At 40.5% G+C, this 14,550-nt stretch overlaps 2 protein-coding genes across 2 annotated transcripts in view; one reads left to right on the top strand and one right to left on the bottom strand.

Moving 5' to 3' along the window:
* Window positions 1-5,092, top strand: part of CCDC39 (coiled-coil domain containing 39) — a 20,017-nt gene extending 14,925 nt beyond the window's left edge. The window contains exons 15-20 of the mRNA XM_018074994.2: window positions 1,056-1,215; window positions 1,965-2,071; window positions 3,280-3,420; window positions 3,558-3,737; window positions 3,967-4,037; window positions 4,646-5,092. Of these exons, the coding sequence (XP_017930483.1) occupies window positions 1,056-1,215; window positions 1,965-2,071; window positions 3,280-3,420; window positions 3,558-3,737; window positions 3,967-4,037; window positions 4,646-4,808 (822 nt within the window). The 3' untranslated portion in view covers window positions 4,809-5,092. The remainder of the gene's footprint in view (window positions 1-1,055; window positions 1,216-1,964; window positions 2,072-3,279; window positions 3,421-3,557; window positions 3,738-3,966; window positions 4,038-4,645) is intronic.
* On the bottom strand, window positions 4,846-14,550 carry TTC14 (tetratricopeptide repeat domain 14). Its single transcript, XM_025895369.2, is given in 13 exon segments — window positions 4,846-5,069; window positions 5,746-6,725; window positions 7,177-7,286; window positions 9,259-9,376; window positions 10,078-10,200; window positions 10,280-10,399; window positions 11,407-11,478; window positions 12,149-12,301; window positions 12,902-13,031; window positions 13,120-13,204; window positions 13,580-13,779; window positions 14,062-14,223; window positions 14,280-14,550. Coding segments are annotated over 13 exon segments (2,748 nt in total).

Below are 14,550 nucleotides of genomic sequence, written 5' to 3'. Positions count from 1 at the left end.
GACATTGCTGGTTATTTAAATGATACAGCCATTTCACATGAATCTCTGTGGAGCCTTAATTTTGAGCAGTTTGAACATTTCACTTCAGTGCTCACTAATTTACAAAGACACAAGAATTACTTGCCAAGTGGCAATGCTATGAACTGAAAACTAGTTTATCACAGTCTCACATGATCTTAAATTCTACTTGTCAGTTATTTCTAGGTATTTATCACATGGTGTTTGCACCTTGAAGAATGTCAGCTTTCCCCTTTCACTTACCAATCATTCATGCATACTTCAGCTTTTAACTGGAAAAAAAAAAATCAGTATTTATCCATAATGCAATACCCTGGTTCTGGAACAGGAATCTATTATTTTTGATCTCCACAAATTCTCTGATATCTTGTTAAGACAAAATGCTTCCAGCTGTGAACTTGGCTCTGAAGTTCGTATTTTTCATATTCTTAAGTGTTAAATTTCTTAATGATAGTATTTCTGCTACTGTGAGATCCAGAACAGCAGAAGACCCTCAGCAGAACCCATGTGGTCACTGTGGGTGTATAAAACACCCTCCACACCTACAGAGATTTTTCTCAGTGTCATATTTTCTGAGGGCATAGAAAATATTTCACCTGTTGGTTGTTTCTTAAATCTTGCTGGTCAGGTAAATGAAGAGTTACAAGTAATTCCTAAACTGGATGACTTCTAGCAGTCTCTCTGTGGTTTTCTATAATGTACAATCTCAACTCTTGCATTTTGTGGGTGAAGGAAGCAGATGTGAAACATGTGCTGCAGTTCAAGTCAGCAGTGCAGGGCATGGACATTGCTCCCTACACTGTGGATGCTGTTGGTCAGGACTTGGAGGGCTTAGCTAGAGAGGCAGATATCCATCATGAAATGCACATGGATTAAATACCTCAAAGAACGTCCAGTACTGTAAATAACTAGTCCTCCCAGTCCCCCAGTCACTCAAATCTCAGTTCAAGCGACTTAAACCCCTATTTTTTTCTCTATAATGATCCTAATACTTTCAGTAAATGTGCAGGCACCTAAAATACCTGTTTTGCTTTCAGGCTGCACAGGAAAAGCAAGCACTTCAACAAGAAGGTGATGATTTGGAAGCAAAGATCTGCAAAGCTGAAAAAGAAATCGTAGCTCTGGAAAACACTTTGCGTGTTCTTAATAGCTGCAACAGCAACTTCCGAAACTCTTTCAAGGAAGTCACTGAGACAAGTATGTAAAACAGGAATTGCTGTTTGCTGTGGTGATGATCACACAGCTCGGGTATGTAGTGGGGAAATTCCATGGCACAAAAGAATGAATCAGAGAGAGACTAAACTGAGAGTAGCAAAAGGGAGTGTAATTCCCATGCTGCTGTGAATAGCTCAGCAGAACAAGCGCAGAAGAAAGTGTAGTCAGGTGTAATTAACTAAGATTTATGTTGTTCTCTCAGATTTGTGTGAAAATCTCTAAGCCTGTATACACTTTGTGAATAGTCGTAAGTAGGAACAGACGGGAGAGGCAAAGCATAAAGATGATTCCTGGGGGATCATCCCTGGGAGGAAGTGGTGTCCATTGGAGTACATGGGCCTAGTGGATAACTGCACTGACACTCAGACTTCGTAACTTTGCTCTCTCTCACAGTGGAACTTTTTGTTTAGTGTCTAAAAACCATCACTTTGAGAAATTACATAATTAATAAGTATTATCTAGAATTAAGTTTAACTTTTGTGCCCTCTACTGGCTCTGGAACCAGTAGCTTTTAAATCATTTTCCCTCATGAAGCTAGTTACTTTTTCAAAGTAATCTGGAATTAGTAGGAGAGTATTTAAAAAACCCACAAATCTTGAAGTTGCTGAAATACCGTCAACACCCATATAGTAATACTCTGTGATGCAGCTCCTTTAAGGTCCAACTTATTTTCAAGTGAAAATACAGTTGTATACACAGCAAAAATGCTGCCTCATTGTTTGGGATCACAGGTGAGGAACGTGAGGAAAGACTGAAACTAGAGGAGGAGAAAAGGGTTGCTGATGAAACATACCAGTGCAAAAGAAGACAGATCAAGGAACTTCAGGAAAATCTCCAGGTAAAATAAAAGTTCTAGTCAAACAGACAAGACTGCAGCACGTGGCTAAACCCATGCAAGCCATCCTAGAGGAAGATTAGGAAATTGTGGTACAAATTTTTGTCTGGTCTTTTATATTTGAGTGCTTACTTGAATTTTCTTGAATCACAACAAAACTTGAGGTTTTAAGTCACACCTACAGCTAGAAGTTTCAGAGTCCAGAATGCACTGACAGATGCTGTTCTGGCAGCCACTAAAGCAGCTGTGCTTTAGTGTGCAGCACATGCCACTATTGCATCAACACACTCATCTTGTGTCCTCTGGCATCTATGTCCCAGGATTTTTCTGGAACAAATTCAGTTTTATTAGCACTGAGGGTGCTTCAGTTTAAACAGAATTAATTTAGCTGACTCATAACATAGCAGGCTGAGCACTAAACACAGGGAAAGGAGAACTTGTGTTCAGGCTCCACAGCAAGGACTCATTCTTGGTTCCCCTGGTTATGGAAAAGCCACTTGGACCTTAAGAAAGAGCAACACTTAATTCTGATGTGTGACATTTAGTTAGAACTTTATTAGGCAGAGGAAATCGAGGAACACTGCCACATGCACAACTGTTCTAAGCCCTGAGTCAACAAACGTTCCTATTGCTTATTCTACCAAAGCAGGACATCTCTCTTCTTTCAGATGTGTTATTTCTTAAGGTAAAGGGACACAGATCTTCATCAGGGAGTAAACCCTGGGACATAATGAGGTGTTACAGCACACCCTTTCCTGCCTTTTTATTTATTTATTTAAAAAAAAAACAAACACAAAAACAGAGCTGCCCTTATGGAGCTGATTATATTAATTCCAGTCAAAGGTATCCATCTCTTTCCACAGGAAACTATGTTGGGGTTTCTTAGGATAGCTTGCACTAGTAAATTGGTGGTGTGCCAAGTAAATAATTTGTAGACACTGCTCAGAAGCACATCTGAAAACACATACCTGCAACTTCACTAACAGTACCTTTAAAGTAATTTTTTTAAGATATGTAAATTACCTGGTAGTCACTTTATCCAGGTCTGTGTCCACTAAACAAAGTTTTGAGTTATCGATAGCACTAATTGCTTGAGGTACATCTAGAAACAAGTCGTAATGACAACAAACCCTTCCACAAAGAAATACAAAAAGTGAAAGGATACCAAAACTGCTTTATAAACTAACACTGCCATTCAAATGAATTTGCAGAGCATGGAACAATACCTTGATGTAGCAGAGAAGCAGAAAGCCCTCTTCCAAGAGCAAAAGGAGGAAAAACAAGATCTTATTCTGCAGCTGAACAAGGACATTGAAGAACAGAAGCCAAAACTAGAAAGGGTTATAAAACAGGTTTGTATGTGACTGACAACTTCTACCTTTGTAATGATAGACAGTAGTGTGGGTTAAACTCTGGTTTTAGCTTAGCAGGGTTCTGAAACAGTGTTGTATTTTCATAAGAGCAATGCTTTAAAAATATTTGTGTTAAGTGTTCCAGACTATCCAGAGAAATTCAGTCTCTGAGGCAAAATGGAACAAAAACAGAGGAAGAGAGAGACATTGATCTTCGTGAATTGAAAAGCTTCAACAGAACCGTCAACCAAGTGATAGCTGATGTTCTAGAAACAAATCCTGGTTTAACTGCAAGCTTTCAAATGTACTTTAGCCAGGTGAGCTTTCCAGTTAACTGCCACCAAAATCTTGAGTGAGAGCTCCAGCCTACTGCTGAGCTTCTTTAAGGGCAACTCCTAAATTCAACAATATACTTACAGTAAAACAGGAAAATGTTCATCCCTTTTCCACAGCTCTGCAAATACCCAGCACTATAAACCCTCCTGATATCCCAGTCCTATTATACAACCACCACTTCAACTTGTTTTTTCTTTCCAAATTTTCTAGTCCAATTTAGAGCTTCCTACTGCTTCTGCTGATGGTAGTCAGAGTTCTCAATCCACACGACATACTACCAGGTAAGTACTAGCATTGTTGGGTTGGTTTGAGTTTTTTTTCAGATAAAGTTTAAACCAGCAAAATCGGTTCCTAACTGACAGAATTTTTCACTCCCAAAGGTCTTCTCAATTGTCTCTACTTTCTGAGGACTCTATAAAAACTTTCTTCTTACACTGTCCTTTAAGTTTACCAGATTTTTCTAGCACATGATGAAGTTTACTTCAGCATCCATCAGTTTAAAATAAAACTGTAATTACAGAATAATTGCATTTACATTTCCTAATCCTGCTCTATTTAAAAAGTGTTTTTACAATATAAAAGCACAACTTTGAGCCACATTTTACACTTGGTAGTGTGAACTCCCCTTCCTGATTAAATAGAGAAAATATATATGCTTTTACTGATATCTTCTTCCCCTGTCCAAGGTATGCTCACATAGTGCCTGTGCCACACTGACCAGTTATGGTCTAACATTCCCAGAGGTTACTGAAGCCACTAGTGAGATCTTTGCAGGGGATCTCAGCTGGAATGAACACGGCTGCTGGGTGGCTGCTTTGTGAGCCACCTTTGGCAGCTCTGTTTTAGATAAAGGAATTTCTGTATCTTGATGAGTAAATTTGTCTTTCAGATCCTTCAGAAGAACAAGTTCAGTCTCTAGTCAGGCTTCATCCCTCAAAGTCGTTGAGCTGACCTTGCCTCTCCCCACTCCTGAGGAAGCAGCAGCTGTTGGCTCACAGCCACCCAGCAGAGGCAGCACCTCTGGTATTTTTAAAGGCAAAAAGAAGTTGTAAGTCATCTAGTTGAGATTCCTTAATTTTTGCAACTGACCTATATCCATGGAGTTACCTGGAACACTTGCAGCAGAAGTACAATTGTTATTGTGTGGGCTGACAGGTATTTGCTCCTTAGTGTGGTTCTGACACCCACCTTTGCAGATCTCACTGGGGACAGCGTTACCTCCTCCTTCAGTAACGCGACCACTGCCTTCAGGCTGCTTGTAAAGCAAATCCCAACAACAATGCTCAAACCCAAAGGTTCATACTTAAACTTACCTAGACAATAAACACTCTTATAAAACCTCTGTACTACTTTAGTTGGTTGTTTTTTTTTTTAACATTACTCCTAGAGAACATTTGATATATTTAAAGAATGTAATACACTTGCCTTCACAGACAGGGGAGGGTTCCACTGAATTGGACCAGTGACCAGTGTGAAACATCCCAGCAACATTAACAAAAACCCAGACACGAAAGAAAAATTAAGAAAATTTAATGATCAAATGAACTATATACATTGTGATGGCACATGACTTCATTCAGTTATCCCTTTTCTATAGCTGGAAGTTTGATAGAAAAATATCATCAGTCAGTAGTACCCCAAGGACAAGAAAAACCAAACCAAATCAAACCCATCTGTTGTTAAAGTGCTTATTTGATGCAAGTCACAGCTAACTATATCCAGGGGTATCAAAGGATTTCAGCCCATCAGACAGAATATTGTACAGGAACACCTCAAATTAAGAGCACAGGAAACTTAAATAATAACTGCTATTTTATGCAAGATATCTTTCCATCTCTTTCCACCACATAATCTTTTAGAATTTTCTGACATCCTGCAATACAGAAAAAATCCTGCCTTTCTATCACTTTTTATGTGCATTTCCTCACAAGATACTCAGTTAAAGGTTCATTTAACTACACTCATCCAAACAGTGTACTCTCAGGGTACTTCACTGTTTCTTCTGCTTACTTCCTTTTTCCCTCTCAAACTCAGCTATTTGGTTGAATATATTAACTAAGTTCTGGGGCAGGTTTCTTTTAGTGCCACTTTCTGCTTGTTCTGTACCATTTAAAGACATTTCCTCATCCGGTTCTTTAGTTTTATCACTCTCTTCAGAACTTCTTTTCCTATTCTTAGACTCGCTTTCATTCTTATACTGACCTGACACATGCCTGTCACTGTCATAACCTTTGTCACCTTCACGTGAGCAGGTGCTAGAGTATGACCTGTACTTCCCCCACGACCTGCCAGAATAGTCAGACCCTGATGGAGACATGTAATACCTGTCTTGACCTGAGCCATGTCTTCTAAACTGCTCTCTTCTCCCCTCTACGTCCCTTTCTGACCTCCGGTAATAATGCATCCACGGTTTATCATATGATTTATGATACGAACCTGAAGAGCCCCTCCAACTGGAGAAAAATCTCTCTGGTTTACCGTATTTTTCAGTTCTGCTATGACTTGGCTGACTTCTGGAGCTACTGTAAGAATCTCTTGAATCTTCAGACCTACCTCCAAAAGTGTCTTCATCATCACCTGAAGTCCTCGACAAAGAACAGTGTCTGTCTTTCTCTTTTACCTCCATTTTTGGACATGCTAAGCTGTCCTGCCTTTCCAGCAGCTTTTCCACTTCAAAATTTTGGTTAAGAAAAGAAGCAGAGGTATCAGCCGGAGGGGAATACCACTCCTCTTTCCTATTCTGATCTTTATAATGGGAAGAAGCTCTAGATGAGCTTTTTTTGGAGCTGCGAGCAGACTCAGATCTATGCCGACGCTTTTTCCTACGCTTCTTGTGATCAGAGGAAGAGGAGGAAGAAGACACTGATTCATCTGATGATGAATCACTTGATGATGATGATGATGAGGAGGAGGAGGATGAAGAAGAGGAGGAGGAGGAGGAAGTCGATACTTTCCTTTTCTTCTTCAACCTAAAAAAACGTAATTAACCCGTGAGATAATCTTCAGTATCAGGCAAAAATTACATGCAGAAAGCTAATTTGTATACCCCAGTTTGGACTGTAAGGTGTGAAGGGAAACTCAGCCTGACCTGGCAAGACAATTCCAAGTCATTTCTTCATCAAAAAATTAAGATTAAATCCACTGAACAGTTTGTTATAAAAGGCATCTTTCCCAATTACACATGGCATTACACTTTGGAAATACGTCACACTGCAAAGTATTCCAACAACTCTTCCACATGCACATTAAAAGTTACATGCATTAAAGGACACTGCCCACAAAAAGGTTCTGGAGGTAAAGCAGCTTACCCAGGGAGAAATTCTCCCTAGCTTGCTGCTGGACAATCTGTCTGGAATGGATTGTTCACGGTCTTGTCTGCACTTACTGCCCCATAACCAGTACCCTGAATATAACAGTTACCTTTTTTCTTCTTTTAAGAGCTTACGCAATTTTTCTGCACTTGTTTCTACTTTCTTTGCTTTCTGTCTCTCTTCTTTGGCAGCTTGTTTCTCCCTCATTTCCAAAGATTTCTTTTTTGAACCCAAGCATCATAAAAAAGATCACATTAGTAGTGTTAACAAGGGTATTTTCCCCCATTCAACCCCATTCAAATGTATAATCACACCAGGGATGTTTTACCAGTATTCCCAGACCAAAAATTAATTTTGTTCAGGAGTTTGGTATTGGCCATTGTGATAGTCAGGTTTATATTTAAGGACCATATTGCAGTTTTTATTCCATTAAAAAATATATTTGACCAGTCATTGCAGTGGTACCCGTGATCCAGCACACCGTTAAACACAGAGCCCAAAAGTTATAGGTAGAATATGCAAAAAATCCCCAAAATTACCAACATATAGAAAATAAGGAAAAAACCCAAACAACCAAAACCAAACCAAAATAGAGACAAAAGTTTGAGGGAAAGTATCATTATTGCAGTTTACAAGTAAAACATGGTAGAACCCAGTTTCAGATGAATTCAAGTTGGCCACGTTTGAATACAAACCGTTTGGTAACCATTTCACAGCCCAGTTTGACGCAGAGTTTACGTAAGAAATCCGATCCAGGGGTTTGGTGGTGACGAGCAGCACCAGACGTCAGACACAGCAACAACGGTCCCGTTCAGAGGAAAATGCATTGGAGAAAAACACATCATCAGTATTACAGGAAAACACACTCCAGTGCCATTTCAGCCCTTCTAGCACAGCAGGGACAGGATCAGACTTAATACATAAGTTACAGGTAAATGCAGAAGAGCATCTCACCAGATGAATAATCCTTAGACTACTTAACTCTATAAGAGATCAGACTTCTGCCACCTACAGCCCTACAGAGCAGCTCTATTCAGATTCAGAGTGAGCAGAAAGTCTGATTAGAGTTTTCAAAACTTAGCAACTATGCTAACAGCTATAATAAAGGAAACCCTTTGTTGCAGCCAAGGCCATGCACACCAACAACCAACAGCTATTGTGTTCTTTGCTGCAGCAATGACCATAGCAAAGTGCTAAAGGAGAAAAATTTATCTCCCTCATTTTAACTGACACCTCTTTCTAAAGCAGCCAAATGCAGATACTGCTCAAATACCATATACCTGTTTATCTGTGGTGTAGTTCAATTTTATTAAGAAGATTGTCCTGTCTCCCCTTCCCCCTTGTTTCCACACAACCTGTCAGCATTATGGCTCCACCAACTGAAGAAATGCTGACTAAGGCCATCTCCCCCAGCCTATGTACATCCTCACATGCAGAAGCACAGAACAAAACAAGCCTGCTCCTCAGTGCTCTGTTTTACTCTTTGACCTGCTGTGGAAGACAACACAAGCAAAGGAGGTGAACGAGAGACAAAAGATGACAACTCAGACTAGCACAGAGACCCACCAGGCTCACCTGGGAAATGTGCTGCATGCAAGGGAAGAGAGGAAAAAACCACCAGACAGCAGAGGAGAAAGCTGAGATATTCAAACTGTCTGCCCGCCCACCCTCCAGCTCCTGCTGTTTGCCTTTAAATTACCTTTTAATTTCCCTTCTCCTGTGATCTCCCCATGCCTTAACTTTGCCTGGTGTTCCTCTATCTTTCTGTAATTACCCAAAGGCCCAGGACCTGGCCAGTGACAAGGATCTGTCACTATATAGTGACAATGTTAATCTGGCTTGCAGAAGTGTTTTACACTTTGCAACTTTGTATTCACAGAACGTTTTAAGTTAACAGCATTAATCATGCTTGTGTGATGGGATATTCTTATCCCTGCTTTGCTCCTTCCCTGTCTCCACTGTCCAGCATTTCTTTACTATCCTTTTCAAAACAGTGGAGTCACCAAGAGATACCTTTCTTCTGGTAGGTACAGCCATAATGCTCACTAGAAAAGATTTACTGTGGAGTAGGGAAGCAGAGAGTAAGACAAACCATCAACTCAAACCCTCTCTGTTCAAAAGATTTAGTATGATTTTTGATGTTCACTTATTGTCACTGAGAGCACCATATGAAAAGAAAGTAAAGAATCACCTGGATGTGCTTACGGAGTTTTGTTAAGGCCTCTTCTGCTTCCTGAAAAGTCTCATCCAAACTTAAGGCTTTTTTATAATAACTCTCAGCATTTAGTAGTTTCTCTTCCTCTTCCAATCTAAAATTCAATGATAATTCATATACAGTTAAGACACAGATTTTGGCAGCTTCTTCTTATTTTTAGGACTTTCTTATTTGCAAATATTTCTTATTTGCACAATGACACTACCACTGCATCCCTCCAAGACCACCTCTATCACCTCAGGCCACCAAAACAGCATTTCTGACATAATCATCTCCTACCCCTGATCAGTAACACTACTCTTCAAAATGTCAATTCCAATTCCAATAATACTGTCTCTCTCTTCTTAACAGAGGATTTAAAAGAAACCTATTCCCTGAATATTCAGAATTAAAATTTTGTGTTAGAGGGGTTCACCAATATTTCAGAAGAGTTACAGTACATCATTTTATTACAAAGATTTTATCTAAAAAAAAACCCCACCCCACAGCCTTTTGGAATATATTCAAACATTTCAGAGGACTTTATGCAAGCCTGGTATCCTAGCAGTGAAAGGGTATAAAGGATTAAAACGGATATTGAGGATTAAACCTCAAACATTTTGCCAGGATTTTAACTGGGACAGAGGACAAAGTGTAAACCAACTACACGAGCAGGGATATTTTCAAGGACTTTTTTTTTAAACACAGCCAGGAAGGAAAGATGCCCTTCTGTATCCTAACTAGAATGGTATTAAAAAAAAAATATTATGAGAAAAATTGTTAACAGCCAAACCAGCCCCTCACCCCAACACTTACTGCCCGCCTCTTTCCACAAGGGTCTGACACAGGTATTTTCTTGCATTTCTATGGGTAGGACAGTTTTCTAAAGCAATTTCAAAATCCCCAATGGCTTTGTTTAGACTTCCTTTTGTTGCATACCTAGAAGAGAAAGTTGCACAGATTGCAGTGAGGTTTCTCATTCGCAAAGCAGAAAAACCAATGAGACAAGCAGACTTACAGAGCTCCACGTGCTACCAAAGCCTCAACGTTTTGTGGATCAATTTCCAAAGCTTTGTTGTACTCATTCATGGCTTCCACATGGCGCCCAACCTTGAAATAATCCACCCCAGCCTTCACACTGGAGAAAAAGTATTTAGAAAATCTTATGTACAGTTTGTCTATGCAGATTTTGCACTGTTACTCACAAATTACAATTCCAAACACATGATAGGTAATAAAACCTGAGCCTTGTTACCATGTACTTCCCACTGGCATTTCAAATTAATACAATATTGACTTAATTCCACAACAATATATTGTCTTTAATCCAAAATCTTAAGGCACTCAAGAGAATTTCTGCAGATGATGCTACTACATTACATTGTTTTTATTTATGGAATGATTATTTAAGTCATTTTCTTCACCTACCACCATGAACCTGGAACAGGCTTAATTGTATCCAAAGCTCAAAAATGCCATCAGACCAACTGCACAAGGTGACAGGGGCAGATGGCACACACTGGAACCAGCTCATCTTAAACAATATTTTGAAGCTTTAAATTTCACATTACCTTAACATTTCTTCCACATTTGCTAAGAGATTAACTTACTGAAAGAGAATAATGTAAATTGATTTTCAGAGCTTTTCATTACAGACTTTTTTAAAAAATTGAAATTTAATTAACATTATAAGCAACTTTTTTTGCAACTAATCAAAGTTGCAAATACACTGTGCAGTGTAAAAGCAACAGCACATATCCAGGGCTGCTGTTCCAAATGAAGCAAGGGAAATACATTTAACTTTCCAAAGACAGCAAGGTCACTTGTTACATTTACAGTCTGAGGCTTAAACGACTTGACAAGTATGAGGTCACTGAACACTCAATTGAAAAACAGAGAATTGTGTACTTGGTGTTAACACAAATCTTGCTCTCAATCTCATGAATGGGCCAGAATATTATAAACATTCTCCCTTAAAGCTGAGATGCATTTTGGAACTGAATCTTGGGACTTTATCTATCACACACCCACTTAGCAGATCACTAAACATGTTGTGGAAAAACCGATTTAAAGTGTATTTTCTTTGAAGAAATATAACCTGTAACCTGTAACCTAACCTAACCTATAACAAGAAGTACCACGTACCATTTCAGGGCCCAAGATGCAGACTGCTTTTTCCTCAATGCAGGGGCAAAATCTTCTTCATTGAAATTTTTACTTTAAGGAAAAAAACAAACAAAACCATCAAGTTGGCCTTCTGAGTCTACAAAGTTAAACTTATAATATGTAATGCACTTGAAATAAATCGAAATATTATTCATACATGCCTTACTGCTCTCCCTCAGTCAGGAAGGTTATTTATTTCTGAAACCAATTTTTCCCAAACCATTCTAAAAGTCCTGAATTGAACAAGTACAACTGCAGTACATTTAACAGAAACATACCAAGTTCACACCTATTTTGGGTCTAACATTTGTGGGGCTGACAACATCAATAATTGCATATATCTGACCCCATTTTACTAAAGAGGTCATATCTATTACTAAAACAAACATCTGTCAGAAAACATTAAAACTTAAACATCCTGTGCTTCAATACAAAGAAGATAACAAGAGTTATGCAATAAATTCCTAAAGTATTTGGTATCAAACATTGTGTGTGGTAAGGTATCTTGCTTATCCAGAGTAAGAGAATTTCAAATAAAAATTCTTTACTGTAGAGGAGTTTGCTTTTAAATATTTAAGGACATGTAAGCTGCAGTCATGCAAGTCAAAATGAAAAAGGTTTAAGTATAACTGGTCTAGGACTTCCACTCACAAGTCTATTTCAATGGATTAGAATAATCTCCACAGAGCTACAGTATAGGAACAATATAAAAATCACTTACATTTGAAGACTTCTCAGCAAAGACGGTGGATTTGACTCACTTAGTCCTAGTTTTTCTGCTAAATATTCAACTAATGATGGATTAGCAAATCCTGGGGAACGATGCAAAACCTCTTCAAATGTCTCTCCTGTATTAGCAACTTCCATGCTTCGCCTTAAAAAAAGCACCAATGTACACAAATGAAACCTCACAGGCTCTATACTTAATTTTTTCATCCTTATATTGAGAATAAAAATGCCTATATTGATATTTATATTACTGCTCACAAGCCATTCTGTTCTACAAGCATTTATTTTCCTACTATTTAGCAACCCTTATATCCTTCCTCTTAAGTGAGCTTTTGAAACCTACTTTGGCACCCATCTAGGTACCTCCAGAACATACAAAACCATTATAAAAATGCAGAGTTAGCTGTGTCCTCCCGTCTTCTAAGGGGAGTTTTGAAATGTTAATAATTTACTCCAGTCTCTCAAGGTTTTTGTTTCTTTCATTTGTTTGTTAACACAGTCCCAAAGCAACAGACACCTCACTATGCTTTCTGCTCCTTACATTTTGGGAAAGCAGTTAAAACACCAACCACACTCACATATCCAGAGGCAGGTATAGTAAAGAGATGAACAACAAGAAGTCTGTAATTATCCAATTAAATCAGAAACACCACTGGCAAGTTTAAGGGACAGACAACCTGTCAAGACACACTCTTCAGAGACAGTGGCTACACCCAGCAAGAGCAGAGAGGCAGCACATCCTTACTTATAATGCACTGGGAAGTCATCGGAGGTGATCACGCCCAGTTTGGTACTGGAAAGGTTGGGTGGAAGAGCTGAGCTGTAAAGAGACAGCGTGAGCTTCTCATGGTAACGGTCCACATCCTTGACTGCAGCTAAAGAAGTCATAAAGGTTAAGATAAAAGTACAGAAACACTTCAGACCCCAAACAAACCAATTCCCAGCAATTCTACAACTACTCACCTCGAATAAGGTCTCCAGTTTGATAATAAGACAGAGGATCTCCATGGTTGCTTTGAGGAGGCACATCCCTCACAGGACACAGAGCCTGCAACCCAAGAAAGCACAAATATCATAAATGAAGCCGAAAGGTTGGGGTTTTTTCCTCCCCAAGATTAAGCCATAGAAAGATGTGTTTAAGCTTAATGTACATCAGAACTGTGATACTTAAAAAATGGTTTGGTTCAAATAAAAATTCACGCATCCACAAATGATGAACTTTTCAACCCAAAAGTAATAGAGTGTGGGTCACAACAAGATGTGTTCCCTGGCTCAGCAAAGCATCATAAGCTGCCCACAAAGAGAGACAACCACCCATCATCCCAAAGCTCAGTTTCACCTTCACACACACCACTCCGTTAAGAGATGCAAGAGGCAACTAACACATGTCAAAAACGGAGCATTGACCAAAGCTGTATCTTACAGTGATTTCCAAATCTGCAATTTCCCGTATGACACCACTTCCCAGACAAATCAACACCATGAAAAAGCCAAACTCCCGGATGGAGGTGATCCTCCCGATCACGATATCGCCTCGCTCGATGTCGCGGAAAAACAATTCCCTCCTCTCCTCCCTGGGCACCTCCATGAACCTCTCCAGGGGTGGCATGACAGCATAACACTCTGCAACACAGGACACAGAGTCGGTTACAAACGACCAAAGTACTGTCTGAAAATACAGAATACATCACGGCAGCAAAACACGCTAAAATCTGACTGATTTGTGCCAACGAGAAGCTCGTGCACATCCCATACAAAGCAATAAGAAAAGTTTTTAGGCCTGTTTTAAAGATACCGCTAATTCCAGTGCAGTGTCCTTACACTTAAACACAGTGTGTCCCACACTTACCTACAGTGTGTCCTCACCCACCCCGCGGGCGTTACCGACCCCCCTCACCCACCCACCCTCATTCTCCTCGATCGTGTCCTCGATCGGCCCGTTGGGTTTCCACGAGTGCGCGAAGAGCAGATCCGCCTTCTTGGCGATGAAGCGCTTTATCTCGGTGTCGAGGCTCGCCCTGTCTTTCCTGGGGGAAGGAGAACGCGGTGAGTGGCGCCCCGCGGCCCCTCACGGCCCGCCCGGCCGCTGCCCGGCGCCCCATCATCCAAGCGGCCGGCGGGGCCAGCGGGGCGCTCCGGGGCGGCCCCGGGCGGCGGCAGCAGCCCCGCGGAAAGTCGGGGTTGTCGTGCTGCTCGGCGCGGAGCAGCGACAGCAAGCGCGGGGCCGTGGTGGCTCAGCGCTGGAGCGGAAGCAAGCTGCCCGCCATCCAGCGCCGCCGGCCTCGCCCGGAACGGGAACCGCGACACGGGCAAGGCGGGAAGGGCGAGACCAGCGCGGACGCAGCGCCCCCTGGCGGCGGGAAGGAACCGCGCTAAGCACGGGCTGCCCCCCAT

The sequence above is a fragment of the Manacus vitellinus genome, unplaced genomic scaffold (assembly GCF_001715985.3).
Source record: "Manacus vitellinus isolate BGI_N305 unplaced genomic scaffold, ASM171598v3 scaffold_29_pilon, whole genome shotgun sequence".
NCBI lineage: Eukaryota > Metazoa > Chordata > Aves > Passeriformes > Pipridae > Manacus > Manacus vitellinus.
The sequence above is the reverse complement of the archived record's forward strand: the minus strand, read 5'-3'. Positions and strand labels throughout refer to the sequence as shown.